The following is a 20,771-nucleotide window of genomic DNA, read 5'->3' on the forward strand; positions in this document are numbered from 1 at the left end:
ATTAAGGAGGTGGTGGATGTAGAATTGGGAGAGTCTTCGCCCTTTTAACCACAGTGACAGTGCAGGATAGATACGGTGGGACTCTGGACACTACTGTAGTATTTTCAAACTGGCTCTCTGGGTCCCCCTGTATCTGTTGTTTTCTGAGGGCTAAAAAAGCAGCCTTGTGGTTGTATATCTCTACACAACAATCCCTACACTGGGAAACATCCACACCTACCATTGTAGAACAATTTAACAATCCAAACTTATTTCAAATGCCTTAATTTACCTGAAATACGCTTGAAAGTTCAAATATCTAAACAGTGTGCATTTTTACTCCCTGGACAATATGACGATGAAGATGAATGCATTTATTAATTGTAAAATTTGATACAGGAAATACTGTTCACGTATCCACATGGAATCGGGTCTGGCATTTGTCACAATACAAACAGGGCAGAAAATAGTTGTAGAGAAACATCAGGAAGGGAGCAGATGCAGTGTGGGACAGTAGAAAAGAATTATCCAGACACAGAAAAAAAAAAAGACTTTTATAAGAAATAACAAAATTAGTAAATAAATAAAATCACCCCTCTTATCTTCGCTCTGGTTAAAGAAACCCTGGCAGCCAAGAGTGTGTATGCGGTAATCTCAAACATTAGTGTTCACAATTCCCTACATTAAATTGGTCTCTGCTGACAATAGGCTTCTGACTAAGTATCTTACACTGAATTTCAACTGGCGGAGGCCTGTTTCTCAAAAATACCTGGGCTTCAATATCACTTGGATGTACAAATAATTAGACAATGCTAACTACCCCCTTTTACTTTCCCTGATTGCTCAGGATTTTGGATTACTACCCAAACCGTTTTATCTCTTCCAAATGTTGCCAATCACTGTTCGTGCTCAGATTCTTCTCCCTCTTTAATCCGCATACTGTAAATGGCACTAAACCTCCGTATCCAGGTAGCGGTATTATCCAATTCTCATACAACAGGTAACTTAGACTTGCGTTTTCTCAAATATTACTAGGCAACACAGTTTAGCCAACTGATAGCATGGCATTCCCCACCTCACACGCAAGGATGAGCTGACCTGGAGAATGAATTAGTGGCTGTGTGCCAGCTCTTGCAAGGCTGTTGGCTCAAATGCACATGGAGACCTTACTCGGTTGTTACAGTTTTGATAGCCGACTTCACCATCATGTGTTGAAATAGCTTTAACAGGAACCTTTGTCTTTCAGAATATTCTTCTGCCTTGAACCCACTTTGGAATCATTCTCTCTTCCGCCGGGTCAAATTGGCTACATGGTACAGACATGTGAGGAAATGTAATAGGGTCCGGTGTTTGCGGAGGTTCAGGATTTCAGCTGAGATTGCCCATATTTTTAAAGCAGCAATCATTTACAAAGCAAAACCAACTTAGGTCTGCCTTGTAAATGATTGCCACTGCGGGCAATCTCGGCTGAAATCCCGAGCTTCCACAAACTCGCACCATATTACATTTCGCCAATGGAGTGCTGCTGCCATCACTAGACTCCACCACATCATTGGTGATTTTACTCCCCGCTCCTGAAAATTTAAGAAATGTGTCATCTGCCCAATTCTACATTCTTTCAGTACATTCAAATTCTCCACTCTGTTCAGTCATCCCTCAAGTCAACCCTGGGGCTCTTCATTGGAACAGTACTAACCATATCACCCTAATTATAAGGGATCCATATTATTTCCGTAACATACCATCTTAACTCCAGGAATCTGACATAGGTTTCTCTTTAGGGGCTGACACTTGACAAACCACATGGGCTAACATATTAAAATCCTCAATCAGTGTTGCAATTAAGGAGACCTCTTTTAAAGTTCTCATGAGGTGGTACCTTGGTCACAACACCACCTGCACCAAATGTAAAAGTGCACACTACTGAGCTGTGTTGGAAAGAGTGTGGCCAGGTGAGCAGAACGTTTCCATATCTGGTGTACCTGTTCGAAGCCTGCTTTTGGAACAGGATTGTGAAGGTCATAACCGGGATTACTGGATATCCTATCCTACTCCGATTACATGGATTACTAATCCTACATATAAACTAGCTCACATTTGGAATCCCTTAAATCTTGAACAGATTGTGGGTTATTTCCAGAATACACTGTGGAGAAATGTCAAACTATTTGGGCCCCCTGTTAAGCCAGCTGTGTCTACCCAGCACCATGTGACCTTTCAAGGCATTTGTTACTCTAGACTCTTGCCTCATTCTACTCCCTCTACCCATAATCCTCTCCCTCTTCCCTACCACTTCCCCTATGTACCCCATCCCACTTCTTCTCCACTTCATCTTTCCCACCCACACAAATCAATTGCACTCCTTGGGGTAAATTTACTAAGATGGGAGTTATATTTAAGATGGGATGTTGCCCATAGCAACCAATCAGATTCCAGTTATCTTCTAGAAGGTGCTAGATAAATGAGAAGGTGCTAGATAAATGAGAAGTAGAATCTGATTGGTTGCTATGGGCAACATCCCATCTTAAATAGAACTCCCATCTTAGTAAATTTACCCCCTTGTTTTCTATTTCCATACATTATAGAATAGCTAATTACTATCTGGAAAACAAAGTTTAAACAGACTTTTTTTTGTTTTTCCTCTGTACTTGTCTAAATTAAATATGGGGGTATGTACTGGTGGTAGGAGATATGTACAACATCACTGGAGGTTTGGAATTACATAATTGGGGCAAATATACTGTATGTCCTGAAAGCACTAACAATATAAGAGTGAATTCAAACAGGCTGCAGACAAAACCATGCTCATACCCTATGCTGAAGAACAATATAAAACTTACATTAATGTGCACATTCCCCTGCTTGGTACTTGCCTTTTTTGCAGACTCTGAGAAAAGGACACCATTATTTCCAATAATACCAACTGGATAGCCAAATATTCTGGCAAAACCTTGAACATAAAAGTAAAGGCATCATTTTAATAACAGGGACACACAAACCCAGTTAAAGAGGAATATCATTCAATGAGAGAATTGTAATGTTTTATAGGTTTTGTTTGCTGACCACATATAGAACACTACGTCATAAAAGTGCACAATTTTGTTTTCTTTGTCGATAGACACACAGTACTCTTCATCTATAAAATAATATACATAATGATGGAAAGACTTTAATAAATAAGAGACACAAAGTAAATTTAAAATAGGTCCCGGATCGCAGGTGTGATACCCAATTTAATTAGGCAAGTAATAGATCATAATGCTCAGGATGATCTAAAAAATTTGAGTAGGACCATTTGTCCAATTTGTTATTTGCCATATCTAAAGAATGTGCCCTCAATGACTAACTGTCGGGGCAGGATTGAGGGATAAAGTGATGAGGACTGCTCAACCCAGTGATCTGTCACAAGTCAGAGTGGCTCAGGTGACACTGGCAAGGAAGTCTAAGAACTGGCATAATCAACCAGAGGAGGGCCACTAGGAGTGAATTAAATATTGCAGAAGTGCCTGGGAGAACTTCGTCATAGAACTCTAATTAAGATACAGATACGTTAAAATCTAATAATTACATTTTAAGCTCAGACAGTGTAAATATTTTAACACATTGTTTTGGGTGGATTCTGTTAAATTCAAGCAGAATTTATCAGTTTCCTGCCATGAAGCTCTTGGTAGACTCTGAAAGCCCAGAGATGGGTGGTTAGTGGCTGATGGAGATGGATGGTTGTATATAAGGGAGAGTGAAGGTGGTTTATGATATGATGGAATATCAATAAATAGATCTGATGGAATACCAATAATTAGATCCATGAAACAGATCAATAATAATTTAAATAAATGAAAAGTTAAAGATTATGGGGTCTATTTACTAAGCCTTGGATGGAGATAAAGCCGCTGGAGATATAGAACTAGCCAATCGGCTCCTAACTGCTATGCCACAGGCAGGGTTTGAAAAATAATAGGAGGTGATTGGCTGGTACTTTATCTCCAGTGACTTTATCTCCATCCAAGGCTTAGTAAATAGACCCCTATGTTACAAATATTAGCAAGTTGGGTAGGAGATGGTAAGGCTGGGTACACACCAGAGATATGTTGGCGGACTTGCTATCATTACGACTGAGCACCAATCCAGGTAACCATATACACTTACCAACTGGCCACTCAGATGTAGTGTGAGCCCCTGCAGCAAGTGCACGAGGCGGTTACTGACCGCCTGTACACACATCTAGATGCGCAGATATATATATCTGTCGATATATCGTGTGCTGTACTGCCGTTGCGATAGGTCTGTAAACAGTGTTATTCACAGACATATCTTTCGTATCTCCCCACCGACCCGCTTGATGGACGATATACTACGCAGTGTGTACCCAGTTTAAGGCATATCTTCAAACATTGGAGATTACAAAGTGGGACAGGGGGCATGGCCGTGACACACTGGGGAGGTGGCAATGTACCCAGACAGGCTTCGTCATACCCTTAGTGTGCATTTGGTTTTTAACAAAATGCATGTTTTTGTATGCTGATACTGCACGTCACGAAGACACATGCAGCACTGCAATACTTCCCAATCCCTAGCAAATCGGATGTAAAGTGATGATAGTAGGACAGTCCTACAAAAACAGGATAGATGCGAGATGGTTGGGGTATCTATCTATCTATATAAATGCGAAAGCCCTGACTTACTCACTGACTCATCACTAATACTCTTACTTCCCAATACGTTAGGAAGCTGAAATGTAAGATAGATATTCTTCAGGTGGGAAATAGGAAAACTACGTAATTAGAATCTTAATAAACCTCCCCTAAGGGGATGAAAAGGGGGTTGACATAATGACATAATTACAGATGCGTGGCTTGCGTTTGGTGAACGATAACACCCAAACAGACAATCGGATTAAAATTTGGATTGCACCTCAATTGTGCAGAATTTAATAAACTACAAAAATGGTCACTTTTTACCGTATCTGCTACAAATGCTCCTCTGGTAACGCCAAGAACCATGGATTAATATTTACTTACATTAACACGTCTCAAACTTACATCTCTATAGATGTAAGTTTGATGTAAAATTTACCAAATTTTTAACACGAATTTGTATTTCAAACCGTGAAAATCAGAAATTCCCATGTGAAGAACGGGTAGAACAGCTAGTTAGAATCTAAATTTGTTCATTTGTGACGGGTGGTTCGCTACAAGATAGGGATCCTTTCCATTTACACTGCACAAAAACAGAGCTACAGTATTCTACATACAAAAGAATCTATAAACGGTCATTAGTTTTGTAATATACACTGCATACTGCATACCTGTTACTAACGTATCTCCATAAAGTGCCTTGAACTCATCAAATTTGCTTCCATCCACAACCCTGGCAATAACCTATAAAAGAAATGCTGTGTATGAAAAAAGTGAACTATTGTGACTGTATACACATACACTGGAGTACATTTACAAACCAGAACATCTGCGTAGACCCTTCAGCTGCCAATTAGACAGACAGCAGTACATTACAGTAATATGTGAAAGCGCCACTACAGGGACCTGCTTACCATTACTTTTAAACCATCTTCCTTTATAACTTTTTGTTATTTCTCCTATAATACTTCCCGTTGGAGCTCCTTACAACTGTCCACCCCTTGAAATCTAAATTTATTGTCGCAATCTTCTGAACAATACTGTATATTGTTTTCTCATCCACAGTCCAGAAGCATTAACCTGCAGTTATGTATAACATTCTAACATGCATTTACCATGAAACATAACAATTCACCAGGTCCATCTCAACATGAAATTAGTATTCCTTCCCTGATAGCATCACTTCTATCATATTACATATTTATAATTTTATATGTGACCTTTGTAGCGTTAGTTATCCTAATCTTCTCAGACAAATATTACAATTACCGCTAGAGCTACGAAGCAGGCTGAAATTGGATTGAGCTGTACAGTATGGGAAAAAACATGCAGGATCCTTCATACATCGTATCACTGTCAAAATGACTGCATCTTTGGTAGGCAGCTTTTAATTGATAAGGGTAAAGTCTGATTGCAATATATAGGCACATACTGTACCTTTCTGAGGAAAACAAACAATAAACCCCACAGATTAAAAATTGTACCCCTTTCTCTGTCTCGTGTTTCTCGCTTCTTTGGTTAGGATAAATGTAAAATCGCCGTTGGTTGGGGAGGAAGCCCTGTTGACTGCTGTGATCGCAGGAGGAGCAATCAGAGTCAATCAGAAGCCCAGTAATTTTTTTTATACATTTTTTTACTGAAGAAAAAACAGCTGACATAATAAAGTTTAACATAAATATTTGAGTCACAAGGTTTCAAATATATGTCATGGCACAATGGGGGTCAATCCGAGTTGATCGCTAGCTGCTGCTGTTTGCAGCGCAGCGATCAGTCTAAAAATCAGCACTTCTGCGCATGCGGCTCAATGCGCACGCGTGACGTACTTTCACAAAAGCCAATGCAGTTTCACACAAGGTCTAGCGACGCTTTTCAATTGCACTGCTGGCCGCAGAGTGATTGACAGGAAGTGGGTGTTTCTGGGTGGTAACTGGCCGTTTTCGGGGAGTGAGTGAAAAAACGCAGGAGTGGCTGGGGAAACGTAGGCGTGGTTGGCCGAACGCAGGGCGTGTTCGTGACGTCAAAACAGGAACTAAACAGTCTGATGTGATCGCTAGCTAGGAGTAAGTCTCGATCTACTCTGAAACTGCACATTCTTTTTTAGTAGCAATTCTGTGAACCTTTTGGTCGCACTTCTGCTAATCTAAGATACACTCCCAGAGGGCGGCGGCTTAGCGTTTGCACGGCTGCTAAAAGCAGCTAGCGAGCGAACAACTCGGAATGAGGGCCAATATGCAGCATAATTACATCTTTACAACTGAGAAAAAAGGCAAAGAAATCTAGTGAAAATATGCCCTATAAGGGCAATAATTATGACATCACAAATAACAAGAATGCTAGAACAAAAACAAAAAGACAGAAAAGATCTCTCCCACTGGAAAAAGAACATTACACTGAGGAAACAAGACTTGGATGGTTATTATTAAGACGTCTAAGGAGAGAATTCAATTAGCTGCGAAAAGCCGCTTTCGCCGTAAAACCCACAAATTTACGGCGAATCGTGACAAGTGCCTATTTAATTGTGCGTGAGAATGGATTTGCCATAATTATACTGCACATTTCAATTCACCTCTGCTTAGTAGGTGTAAAGTTAGGAAAAAACATCCCTATTTAAAGTAAAAAATGTTGGGATTTGGTTCAGAACCCCTGGGACAACCCCCAGAAAGAAATTTATCTCCAATGAGGTGGGAGTATATGTCTCGCTACCTTGCAACCAATCTCAGAGATGACATGACATCATAACTGTAATTTACAACATTGGTAAAATTGATGTCTTCATTGGTTAGATTTTGCTTGATTGTTTTCTTAGGTTGATACGGGTTCAACATACCCTCCAGAGAAGTCTAGGAAAAATGGCCACAATTTGGGCATCGTAACCTACTGTAAATCCCAGGACAACAGTGCTGGTGTGCACCAAGGCACATAGCTACAGATTAGATGGGGCTAATACAAAATCCCTAGATGCAGCTATAGTTATCCGATAATTGTAGAAATAAGGGGAAAGGATGTTTTTGGGTCCCCCAAAAACAACAAAAGGTCATCAGCAAATGCTGATAATACGGTTATACTTTGGCCTATCCATGTCCTAACAAAGGAGGGAGAGTTCTGAAGAATATGAAAGAGAGAGTCGAGTTAAAGAGGAGTGAAAGAGGTCAGCCTTGTCTTGTACCTCGGGGAAGTGCAAATCTATCACCTCTCATACCACTAATGATCAGAGAGGTAGTAGACCCACCCTTGCAGCTGCCTACTGCACAGCAGAGCAGATTTCTAAGAGGGCGGAACGTATAGGGGAAGAAGGCGCCACATGATTGGTGGTTGCTGACACTTTCTCCATACTAATTAAAATAGGATTTTGGTACTTACCGGTAAATCCTTTTCTCCTAGTCCGTAGAGGATGCTGGGGACTCCAAAAGGACCATGGGGTATAGACGGGATCCGCAGGAGCTTGGGCACACTGAAAAGACTTAAAACTGGGTGTGAACTGGCTCCTCCCTCTATGCCACTCCTCCAGACCTCAGTTATAGGAACTGTGCCCAGGAGAGACGGACATTTCGAGGAAAGGATTTTTGTGTAAACTAAGGGCTACAAACATACCAGCCCACACCACAACCATACCGTACAACCGGAGTAACAGTAAACCAGATAACAGTATGAAAAAACAACAGCAACAAGCTAAAACCAGAAATACACAACCCGTGTATAAACTAAGTGAACCGACAAGATAACACTGCAAGAAACAGTCCGCACTGGGATGGGCGCCCAGCATCCTCTACGGACTAGGAGAAAAGGATTTACCGGTAAGTACCAAAATCCTATTTTCTCTTACGTCCTAGAGGATGCTGGGGACTCCAAAAGGACCATGGGGTTTATACCAAAGCTCCAGACCGGGCGGGAGAGTGCGGACGACTCTGCAGCACCGACTGAGCAAACGCAAGGTCCTCATCAGCCAGGGTATCAAACTTATAGAACTTAGCAAAAGTGTTTGAACCTGACCAGGTAGCCGCTCGACAAAGCTGTAAAGCCGAGACGCCCCGGGCAGCCGCACAAGACGAGCCCAGTTACCTGGTAGAATGGGCTTTCACTGACTTCGGCACCGGTAACCCGGCCGAAGAATGAGCCTGCTGAATCGTACTACAAATCCAGCGTGCAATAGTCTGTTTTGAAGCAGGATGACCAATCTTGTTGGAAGCATACAGGAGAAACAGCGCCTCAGTTTTCCTGGCAACAGCCGTACGGGCAACGTAGATCTTTAAAGCCCTCACTATATCCAGAGACCTTGGAACTGTCACAGCATCTGTAGCCACCGGTACCACAATAGGTTGGTTAATGTGAAACGAAGACACCACCTTTGGTAAAAATTGTTGACGAGTCCTCAATTCTGCCCTATCTGAATGAAAGATCAAGTACGGGCTCTTATGAGATAAGGCCGCCCACTCAGACACTCGCCTGGCAGATGCCAGCGCCAACAGCATGACAACCTTCCAGGTGAGAAACTTCAACTCAACCTTACGCAAAGGCTCAAACCAGGAAGACATGAGAAACTGTAAGACCACATCAAGATCCCATGGGGCCACCGGAGGCACAAACGGAGGATTGATATGCAAAACTCCTTTCACAAACGTCTGAACCTCTGGGAGGGCAGCCAATTCCCTTTAAAAGAAAATAGACCATGCCGAAATATGCAACTTGATGGAGCCCAACTTCAGGCCTGCATCTACACCAGCCTGCAAAAAGTGGAGAAAACGCCCCAAATTAAATTCTTCCGCAGGAGCCCTTTTAGTCTCACACCAGGAAACATACTTCTTCCGGATACGGTGATAATGCTTCGCCGTAACCTCCTTCCTAGCCTTGAGGAGAGTAGGAATGACCTCCCGGGAATACCTTTACGAGCTAAGATCTGGCGCTCAACTTCCATGCCGTCAAACGCAGCCGCGGTAAGTCTGGAAACACGCATGGACCCTGCAACAACAGGTCCTCTCTTAGAGGAAGCGGCCAAGGATCTTCCACAAGTAATTCCTGAAGATCCGGATACCAGGCCCTTCTTGGCCAATCTGGAACGACCAGAATCGCCTGAACCCTTGCTCGCCGAATGATCCCCAGTATTTTTGGAATGAGAGGAAGTGGAGGGAACACATACACTGACTTGAACACCCACGGAGACACCAGGGCGTCCACCGCACTGGCTTGGGGGTCCCTTGACCTGGAACAATACCTCGGGAGCTTCTTGTTGAGACAAGACGCCATCATGTCTATCAGAGGGAGTCCCCAACGCTTTGTCACTTCTGCAAACACCTCTTGATGAAGAGCCCACTCTCCCGGATGGAGATCGTGTCTGCTGAGGAAGTCTGCTTCCGGAAGGAAAACCGCTGCCAGAGCGCTCACGTGTTGTTCCGCCCAGCGAAGGATTCTTGTGGCCTCCGCCATTGCCGCTCTGCTCCTTGTGCCGCCTTGACGGTTGATATGTGCCACCGCTGTGATGTTGTCTGACTGTACCAGGACAGATCGATCCTGAAGAAGGCTTCTCGCCTGTAGCAGGCCGTTGTAAATGGCTTTTAACTCGAGAACATTTATGTGGAGACCCGCTTCCTGGAGTGACCATCTCCCCTGGAAGTTCCTGCCTTGGGTGACTGCACCCCAGCCCCGGAGACTTGCATCTGTTGTCAGAAGTACCCAGTCCAGGATACCGAACCGGCGTCCCTCTAGGAGGTGAGACCCTTGTAGCTACAACAGGAGGGAAATTCTGGCTCTGGGAGATAGACTTATCTTCCGGTGCATGTGCAGGTGAGACCCGGACCATTTGCTCAGCAATTCCCACTGAAACACTCGGGCATGAAACCTGCCGAACGGAATGGCTTTGTACGCCGCAACCATCTTCCCCAGAACCCGCGTACATTGATGGATGGACTCAGTCTTCGGCCTCAGAAGTTCCATGACCATCGACTGCAGTTCTAGAGCCTTTTCCTGTGGAAGAAATACTCTCTGCAACTCCGTGTCCAGAATCATGCCCAGAAAAGACAGCCGGGTGGTCGGAATCAACTGAGATTTTGGCAAATTTAGCACCCAATCGTACTGTCGTAGCACCGACAGCACCAAATCTACACTCCTTAGCAACCTTTTCTTGGACCTCGCCTTTATCAGGAGATCGTCCAAGTACGGGATAATTGTAACCCCTTGGCTTGCGAAGGAGAACCATAATTTCTGCCATGACCTTGGTGAAAACCCTCGGGGCCGTGGAGAGGCCAAACGGCAACGTCTGAAATTGGTAATGAGAATCCTGTATCGCAAACCTGAGGAAGGCCTGATGCGAAGGAAATATCGGGACGTGTAAGTAGGCATTCTTTATGTCGACTGACGCCATACAATCCCCCCCTTCTAGGCTGGAAATCACTGCTCGAAGAGATTCCATCTTGAACTTGAAAACTTTCAAGTATGGATTGAGGGATTTTAGATTCAGAATCGGTTTGACCAAGCCGTCCGGTTTCGGCACAACAAATAGGCTCAAGTAGAACCCCTCCCCCCGTAGTGACTGGGGAACGGGAACAATGACCCTCTGTAGACACAATTTTTGTATTGCTGCCAGCACCACCTCCCTGTCCGGAAGAGACGCTGGTAAGGGCGAAACGAAAAACCGGTGAGGGGGCACCTCCCGAAACTCCAGTTTGTATCCCTGAGATCCCAAGGATCGAGGCCTGATTGAATCCAGACCTGACTGAAGACTCGGAGACGGCCCCCCACCGGTCTGGACTCCCCCCGGGAAGCCCCAGCGTCATGCGGTGGACTTGGTAAAGGCAGGGGAGGACTTTTGGTCCTGGGCGCCCGACACGGCAGGCAACTTCCTACCCCTTCCTTTACCTTTAGAAGCGAGGAAGGACGAACCTTTTCCACGCCTGTATTTATTGGGACGAAAGGACAGCATCTGCTGATGTGGTGCCTTTTTGTGTTGTGTGGGAACATAGGGAAGAAAAGAGGACTTACCCGCCGTCGCGGTAGAGACCAGGTCCGCCAAGCCGTCCCCAAACAAGACATTACCTTTGAAGGGTAAAGCTTCCATAGCTCTCTTGGAGTCGGCATCCGCATTCCATTGATGGATACACAACGCCCTCCTTGCCGATATTGACATGGCATTGGCTCTTGATCCCAAGAGACAAACATCCCTCGCCGCATCCTTCAGGTAATCTGCAGCGTCCTTGATATAACCAAGAGTCAAAAGAACATTATCTTTATCAAGGGTATCCATATCAGCAGCTAAATTCTCAGCCCATTTAGCAATAGCACTACTCACCCACACCAACGCCACTGCAGGCCTGAGCAATGCACCCGTATTAGCGAAAATGGACTTCAGAGACGTCTCCAGCTTGCGATCCGCCGGATCCTTGAGAGCTGCCGTGTCAGGAGACGGAAGCGCCACCTTCTTAGACAAACGAGATAGAGCTTTGTCAACATTTGGAGACGACTCCCATTTTTCCCTGTCATCAGAGGGGAAAGGAAACGCCATGTAAATCCTCTTGGGAATCTGCCACTTCTTATCCGGCGACTCCCAAGCTTTTTCACAAAGGGTATTCATTTCATGAGAGGGGGGAAACTTCACTTCAGGTTTTTTCCCTTTGAACAAACAAATCATTGTTTCCTGCACCGCAGGTTCATCAGAAATGTGTAAAACATCCTTTATAGCCACAATCATGTACTGAATACTCTTCACTAAACGTGGATGCAAAGCAGCCTCAGAAAAATCGACCTCAGAATCAGAGTCCGTGTCGGTATCAGTATCTACCACTTGAGTAAACTGCCGCTTTTGCGAGCCCGATGGGGTCTGTACCTGAGACAAAGCCTCCTCTATGGACTTTTTCCACACCTGCGTCTGACTCAGACTTATCCAACCTCTTTGATAAAGAAGCTACATTCGTATTGATTGTACTTAGTAATGTGAGTAAATCAGGTGTCGGCTGCGCCGACAGGCCTAAATCCAGACCCACAACCGCTCCCCCAACAACCTCCTCCGGTGAATCACATTCAGCCTCAGACATGCCGACACGTTTAATCGACACACCGACACACAGTGAAGCCCAGATAGAAGACCCAGAGGGAGTGCCAGCTCACACTCCAGCGCCCATATATCCCTATAAGGGATATATATGACCAGCGCTGCTTTAAATAATAAATGCACCATACTGCGCCCCCCCGAGATATCTCCCCGTTACTTGCGAGGAGTGATGGAGGACCCGGCCCAGTGTCTCCTTCAGCCGCGTGGAGGAGAAAAGTAACCTGCTGGCCAGGGCGTCCCCCCCCCCCACCCCCCAGCCCAGCACCCTGCACCCTGTGAGTGCCGTCAGTGATAGTGTGTGGGAGCATGGAGCGCAGCGTTACCGCTGCGCTGTACCTGGTTACCGAAGTCTTCTGCCGTCCTGAAGTCTTCTGATCTTCTCATACTCACCCGACTTCTTTCTTCTGGCTTCTGTAAAGCGGGGGACAGCGTGGCTCCGGGAACAAGCAGCTAGGCGCACCAAGTGATCGAACCCTCTGTAGCTAATGGTGTCCAGTAGCCGAGAAGCAGAGTCCTTAAACTAAGAAGAAGTAGGTCTTCTTCCAGGGCCGTTTCTAGACAATTTGGCTCCCAGTGCGAGACAAGGGTGTGGCCTGATTAAAATGGGCGTGGTCTCATTAAAGTGGGCGTGGCCTCGTCTGATATCATCACGCCCACCACAGGAAAAAAAAAAAAAAAAAGTCCCCATTTTACACATTACAGCAGGCAAGTGTCCCCATTTTACACAGCGCGGCAGGCATGTGTCCCCATTTTACACAGCGCGGCAGGCAGGTGTCCCCATTTTACAAAGTGCGGCAGGCAGGTATCCCCATTTGATTTTACACAGTGCGGCAGGCAGGTATCCCCATTTTACACAGTACGGTAGGCAGATATCCCCATTTTACACAGTACGCAGGCAGGTGCCCCCATTTTACAAAGTGCGGCAGGCAGGTATCCCCATTTTACACAGTACGGTAGGCAGATATCCCCATTTTACACAGCGCAGCAGGCACGTGCCCCCATTTTACACAGCACGGCAGGCAGGTGTTCCCATTTTACAAAGTGCGGCAGGCAGGTGCTCCCATTTTACAAAGTGCGGCAGGCAGATATCCCCATTTTACACAGTGCGGCAGGCAGGTATCCCCATTTTACACAGTGCGGCAGGCAGATATCCCCATTTTACACAGTACGCAGGCAGGTGCCCCCATTTTACACAGTGCGGCAGGCAGGTGCCCCCATTTTACACAGTGCGGCAGGCAGGTATCCCCATTTTACACAGTACGGCAGGCAGATATCCCGATTTTACACAGTACGCAGGCAGGTGCCCCCATTTTACAAAGTGCGACAGGCAGGTATCCCCATTTTACACAGTGCGGCAGGCAGGTATCCCCATTTTACACAGCGCGGCAGGCACGTGCCCCCATTTTACACAGTACGGCAGGCAGGTGTCCCCATTTTACACAGTGCGGCAGGCAGATATCTCCATTTTACACAGTGCGGCAGGCAGGTATCCCCATTTTACACAGTACGGCAGGCAGATATCCCCATTTTACACAGTACGCAGGCAGGTGCCCCCATTTTACACAGTGTGGCAGGCAGATAATGGGGATACCTGCCTGCCGCACTGTGTAAAATGGGGATACCTGCCTGCCGCACTGTGTAAAATGGGGACACCTGCCTGCCGAACTGTGTAAATTGGGGGCACCTGCCTGCGTACTGTGTAAAATGGGGATATTTGCCTGCCGTACTGTGTAAAATGGGGATATCTGCCTGCCGCACTGTGTAAAATGGGGATACCTGCCTGCCGCACTGTGTAAAATGGGGATACCTGCCTGCCGCACTGTGTAAAATGGGGATACCTGCCTGCCGCACTGTGTAAAATGGGGACACCTGCCGCGCCGCACTGTGTAAAATGGGGATACCTGCCTGCCGCACTGTGTAAAATGGGGACACCTGCCTGCTGCACTGTGTAAAATGGGGACACCTGCCTGCCGCACTGTGTAAAATGGGGGCACCTGCCTGCGTACTGCGTAAAATGGGGATTTACACAGTGCGGCAGGCAGGTATCCCCATTTTACACAGTGCGGCAGGCAGGTATCCCCATTTTACACAGTGCGGCAGGCAGGTGTCAAGTGGGGGGGGGGGGGGGGGGAGGAAGGGGGGGAGAGAGAGATAGAGATAATACTTACATCTTCCCGCTGTTCGGGTCCCGCCGTCTCACGTCCCTCGCGCCGGCCGCCTCCTCCTTCCAGGCTTATCTCCTCTCCTCCCTCTCCCCGAGCGCTCCTGCTTGGGGGGCGGGGCTTCGTGGAATGATGCGTTTGCGTCGTGACGTCACGACGCAAACGAGTTATTCCGCGAAACTCCGCCCCCCGAGCAGGAGCGCTCGGGGAGAGGGAGGAGAGGAGATAAGGACACACAAAGTGCCGCGGCGGGCGCCCCTTGCGGTTGCACGGCTCGCCCGCCGCTAGAAATGGCACTGTCTGCTTCTCTCCCCTCACTCCCACGCTGCAGGGAGCCTGTAGCCAGCAGGTCTCCCTGAAAATAAAAAACCTAACAAAAGTCTTTTCCAGAGAAACTCAGTAGAGCTCCCCTAGTGAGTGTCCAGTCAGTCCTGGGCACAAAGTCTAACTGAGGTCTGGAGGAGGGGCATAGAGGGAGGAGCCAGTTCACACCCAGTTTTAAGTCTTTTCAGTGTGCCCAAGCTCCTGCGGATCCCGTCTATACCCCATGGTCCTTTTGGAGTCCCCAGCATCCTCTAGGACGTAAGAGAAATGAAATAAAAGAACAACAATACCTAGGTAGTACTATACAACACATTAGCAAGATGCAAGGAAAATAGTTTGACAGGGACAATCAAAACAGATGAAGGAGGGGAAACGTATCTTGTCTAGAGCACATGGGGTCTTAATAAGGCTTTGCATGGAAGATCCAAATAATGGCGGCAGGCAGCCATGGAAACTTCACATCCTCATTAGAATGCAGAGACCACACATTAAAATACGCTGAATTATTAGATTGCACTGCTAAAACAATGGCTTCAGATAATCCAATAGATTGTATAACAATTAGCTGAGCCTGGGTTCCCAGGTTTCATTCTTAGGGGGGAATTCAATTGTTTGAAAAGTCGGTTGGGTGTCTGTTTTTTCCTGTCTATTAGAAAGAAAGAAAAACAGACAGCCAACTGACTTTTCAAACAATTGAATATCCACCTTAGAATTATAACTCATTCAGAGATATGAGGATATGAGGTTTTCTATAAAGACAGATTTATGTTTTTCTTGCAGCACCACATAGAAGATAATCATATTAGAACGTTTTTGGATACGTTTTATGTTTTTGCCATTACTGTGAGTGGTAATGAGCAATTTTCAAGAAGTGTCGGAGTGACCAATTGATTAGTTAGTAAATTACACACTTCAGAACATCAAATAACCACTGTTTCATTATGGATATTTTGTTTTTAACCAAATAATGGGATCATAAGCAAATACATATTCAGCAACCGTCTCCTCCCTCAGTCACTGTGAGGAGCACTGATAAACAACTAAATAAGGAGGAAGGTGGAAATACCGTAAGGTGAACAAGAATGGGACCATTTTTAAATGACATGGATATATATTTCAGTGTACTCCAGAATGTGGAAACATGGTCCAAAACACCCCGGGTAATTGATCCCACTCATATACTTGAACACTGATGTCTTCACTGTACACAGGAATGACTTAGAAGTCATGTCAACTGTGAATACACAGCGACTGATCCCTCCCTCATCTGAAAGACTGTAATTATCAGCGTCGGCAAGTGCTGAGAAATAAAATGAACAGCTCTGTGGCATTAATAGAAATATTCCCCCGCAGGCCATACATACAATAACCTAATAGAAAATCGAAGCGTATGACTGTTTCCTCTGTTCAAAAGTGATCCACCAGGGGGCAGACAGCGGAGATCCGATAATAAGTTTGTGCAGCCAGTAGCAGGAATGTGGGGACAGAACCTGGTATGAGGTATAAATGTGCCTGCAGAGCGTTCACGCAGTGCTGCATAGTAACACTAAAGGACGTTAGAGTTTTTTTCAGCTTTACTTTAATCATTTTCAAATAAGCCTTGCCATGTCGTATTGCATTAAGCCAGTGGTTCCCAAACTGTGTGCCGTGGCACCCTGGGTTGCCGCGGGACACTTGCAGGGGTGCCTCGGATTGGTGGTCCAGAACCAATTCAAAATATTTATTATCCATGTAATAGGAAAAACTAGTACTTGTGGCTGCCAGTCATAAAATATGTGTACAAACAGAACAAATCTTGTCCCTCACCACATAACTGAACCTAAGTATGACATATAAACATAATTTACTTAATTTCATATTTTTTATAAATTTCCCAATTAGAAACTTTTGGACTAGGGGTGCCGTGATAAAAATTCTGATACTCTAGGGCGCCGTGATTCAAAAAAGTTTGGGAACCACTGCATTAAGCAGTGACATTTTCTCACTTACTGTAGGTAAGAGTTTAAATAGTTTTCACAGTCTACACTACACTACATAATGTATAAAATGACTGCATGGCTGATCACGTTCTTAAACACTAGTGAATGACATTATTATAATGCAATATAATCGGTCAGTAGTACAGTAATAATCTCACATACAGTACAGTGAGAAGTGAGCTAACAGAAGTGAAAACTAGACAGATGTGTAAACTTCAGATTCTCATAGATGGAGGAATAAAGATGCAACAGCTAGACAGCACACGTAAGAGAGAGACCTTATATTTATATTGTGTATGTTTTATACATGACTGTAAAGGGGAAGTAAGGTTTTTAATCACAGGAAACTACTTGTAACCTAAAGCTGACAGCCATATTGTACTGCAAGCTGGAAGTGCAGGAGGAAGCAATCCCCCCAGTCCTCACAGGGCTGAATGGAAGCAAGCTATAGTCCTATGGGATAGGACTGGGCAGTGCCCTCTCCTCCGTCGCCTGAGATCATTACACAATTAGTAAGGTTGAAGACAGACATAGGTTCATCAACACTTCATAAACGACAATGTTGTTGACAGGAGCTAATCTAACCTCACCGGGAGAACACAAACATGTAATGGATCAATCTCCTGCATGATCTCACCTATGAATTAGAACTAGATAGTGGTTTCCTGTAAGACAGGCATGCAATCCAAAGACTGATAGTACGTTTATATAACCACCTCATGTCAACAAGCTTAACCTTACAGAAAAAGAACCTGCTGCTATGGCCAAGGCAAAATAATTTTTCAGAAATGATGAACCACTGACTTCAGCATAGTAATTTTGTTCATTGTACAAATCTTTTACAGACCTCACTGACAGTAACAAAGTGAGGATTTCCCAGGATGGGCAACCCAATTAAACAAAAAAAGGGATTTTAATACCTACCAGTAAATAGTTTTCTCCTAGTCCGTAGGGGATGCTGGGGTCCACTTCAGTACCATGGGGTATAGACGGTTCCGCAGGAGCCATGGGCACTTTAAGACTTTTTCAAGGGTGTGAACTGGCTCCTCCCTCTATGCCCCTCCTCCAGACCTCAGTATAGGAACTGTGCTCAGGGAGATGGACATTTCGAGGAAAGGCTTTACTTTTAAATTAATGGTGAGATTCATACCAGCTCACACCTCAACCATGCCGCACAACATGGCATTCAACACAACACATGCCAACGGGCATGAACATTTTTGCAGCAACATGTTGAAATAACCGCAACACAACACTTGTGTAACTACAAAACTAACAACTGCAGGAAAAGTACACACTGGGTCAGGTGCCCAGCATCCTCTACGGACTAGGAGAAAAGGATTTACCGGTAGGTATTAAAATCCTGTTTTTTCATACGTCCTAGAGGATGCTGGGGTCCACTTCAGTACCATGGGGCTATACCAAAGCTCCAGTACGGGCGGGAGAGTGCAGATGACCCTGCAGCACCGATTGACCAAACTTGAGGTCCTCATCGGCAAAGGTGTCCAACTTGTAAAACTTTGCAAACGTGTTTGCCCCTGACCAAGTAGCTCCTCGGCAAAGTTGTAACGCCGAGACCCCCGGACAGCCGCCCAGGATGAGCCCACCTTTCTAGTGGAATGGGCATTTACCGACTTCAGTATCGGCAATCCTGCCGTGGAATGAGCGTGCTGAATCGTCCCTCTGATCCAGCGCGCAATGGTCTGCTTAGAAGCAGGACACCCAATCTTGTTGGGAGCATACAGGATAAACAGAGCCTCAGTTTTCCGTATCCTAGCTGTTCTTGCGACATAAATTTTGAAAGCTCTAACCACATCCAGAGACTTTGACGCAGAGAAAGTGTCAGTAGCCACGGGCACCACAATAGGCTGGTTTATATGGAAAGACGAAACCACCTTCGGAAGAAATTGTTGGCGAGTTCTCAACTCCGCCCTATCTTCATGGAAGATCAGGTAAGGACTCTTGTGAGACAAGGCCCCCAACTCAGACACCCGCCTTGCGGATGCCAAGGCGCAGAGCATTACCACTTTCCAAGTGAGAAACTTCAATTCTATCTCCTGCAGAGGTTCAAACCAATCTGATTGAAGGAACTGCAACACCACATTAAGGTCCCAAGGTGCCACCGGAGGCAGCACCCCTTTCACGAAGGTCTGAACCTCTGGAAGGGAGGCAAATTGTTTTTGAAAGAAAACTGACAAGGCCGAAATCTGAACCTTGATTGAACCCAATCTTAGGCCCGCATCCACACCTGCCTGCAGAAAATGGAGAAAATGTCCCAACTGAAACTCTTCCGTAGGAGCCTTCTTGGATTCACACCAAGACACATATTTTCTCCAAATACGGTGGTAATGTTTAGACGTTACTCCTTTCCTGGCCTGAACAAGAGTGGGAAAGACTTCCTTGGGAATCCTTTTTCGGGCTAGGATCCATCGCTCAACAGCCATGCCATCAAACATAGCCGCGGTAAGCCTTAATACACGCACGGCCCCTGCAGGAGCAGGTCCTCTCGAGGAGGAAGAGGCCTAGGATCTTCCATGAGCAACTCCTGAAGATCTGGATACCAAGCCCTCCATGGCCAGTCTGGGGCAATGAGGATTGCTCGAACCCTTGTTGTTGTTATTATTTTGAGAACTTTTGGTATTAGTGGAAGAGGAGGGAAGCCATATACCGACCGAAACATCCACTGGGTCACCAGTGCATCCACTGCTACTGCTTGAGGGTCTCTCGACCTGGAAAAATATCTCTGAAGCTTCTTGTTGAGACGAGATGCCATCATGTCTACTTGGAGGAACTCCCCAAAGACTTGTCACCTCTGCGAAGACTTCTTGGTGGTGGCCCCACTCTCCTGGATGGAGATCGTGTCTGCTGAGGAAGTCTGCTTCCCAGTTGTCCACTCCCGGAATGAAAATTGCCGACAAAGCTCTTGCATGTCTTTCTGCCCAGAGGAGGATCTTTGTCACCTCTGCCATTGCCGCTCTGCTTTTCGTTCCGCCTTGACGGTTTATGTACGCGACTGCTGTCACATTGTCCGACTGGATCTGCACTGGCTGATCTTGTAGAAGATGCACCGCTTGTAGAAGGCCGTTGTAAATGGCTCTCAATTCCAGAGCGTTTATGTGAAGACAGGATTCCTGACTTGACCATTTTCCTTGGAAACTCTTTCCTAGTGTGACTGCTTCCCAGCCTCGGAGACTTGCATCCGTGGTTACTAGGACCCAGTCCTGTATCCCGAACCTGCGTCCCTCTAATAGGTGAGAACGGCGCAGCCACCACAGGAGCTAAATCTTGGCTTTGGAGGACAGGATTATCCTCTGATGCATGTGTAGGTGGGATCCGGACCACTTGTCATACAGATCCCACTGGAATACTCTGGCATGGAATCTGCCCAACTGTATGGCCTCATAGGCCGCTACCATCTTTCCCAACAACCGAATGCATTGATGTATCGACACTCTCGTCAGTTTCAAAACTTGTTTGACCATTTTCTGGATCTCCAGAGCTTTTTCTACTGGAAGAAATACCCTCTGAACTTCTGTGTGCAGTATCATCCCCAGAAAGGACAATCTTGTCGTCGGTTCCAACTGCGACTTTGGAAAATGCAAAATCCAACCGTGTTGTTGAAGCACTGACAGGGAGAGTGCAATATTCTGCACCA

The 20,771-nt window shown here is 45.7% G+C and overlaps 1 protein-coding gene across 1 annotated transcript in view; it reads right to left on the reverse strand.

The window, feature by feature from the left end:
• Positions 1–20,771, reverse strand: part of MCCC2 (methylcrotonyl-CoA carboxylase subunit 2) — a 137,853-nt gene that overhangs the window by 38,903 nt on the left and 78,179 nt on the right. Inside the window, exons 11-12 of the mRNA XM_063963884.1 lie at positions 5,285–5,357; positions 2,853–2,929 (exon numbers count right to left, since the gene is read on the reverse strand). Coding sequence (XP_063819954.1) covers positions 2,853–2,929; positions 5,285–5,357 — 150 coding nt within the window. The remainder of the gene's footprint in view (positions 1–2,852; positions 2,930–5,284; positions 5,358–20,771) is intronic.

The sequence above is a fragment of the Pseudophryne corroboree genome, chromosome 1 (genome assembly GCF_028390025.1).
Source record: "Pseudophryne corroboree isolate aPseCor3 chromosome 1, aPseCor3.hap2, whole genome shotgun sequence".
Taxonomy (NCBI): domain Eukaryota; kingdom Metazoa; phylum Chordata; class Amphibia; order Anura; family Myobatrachidae; genus Pseudophryne; species Pseudophryne corroboree.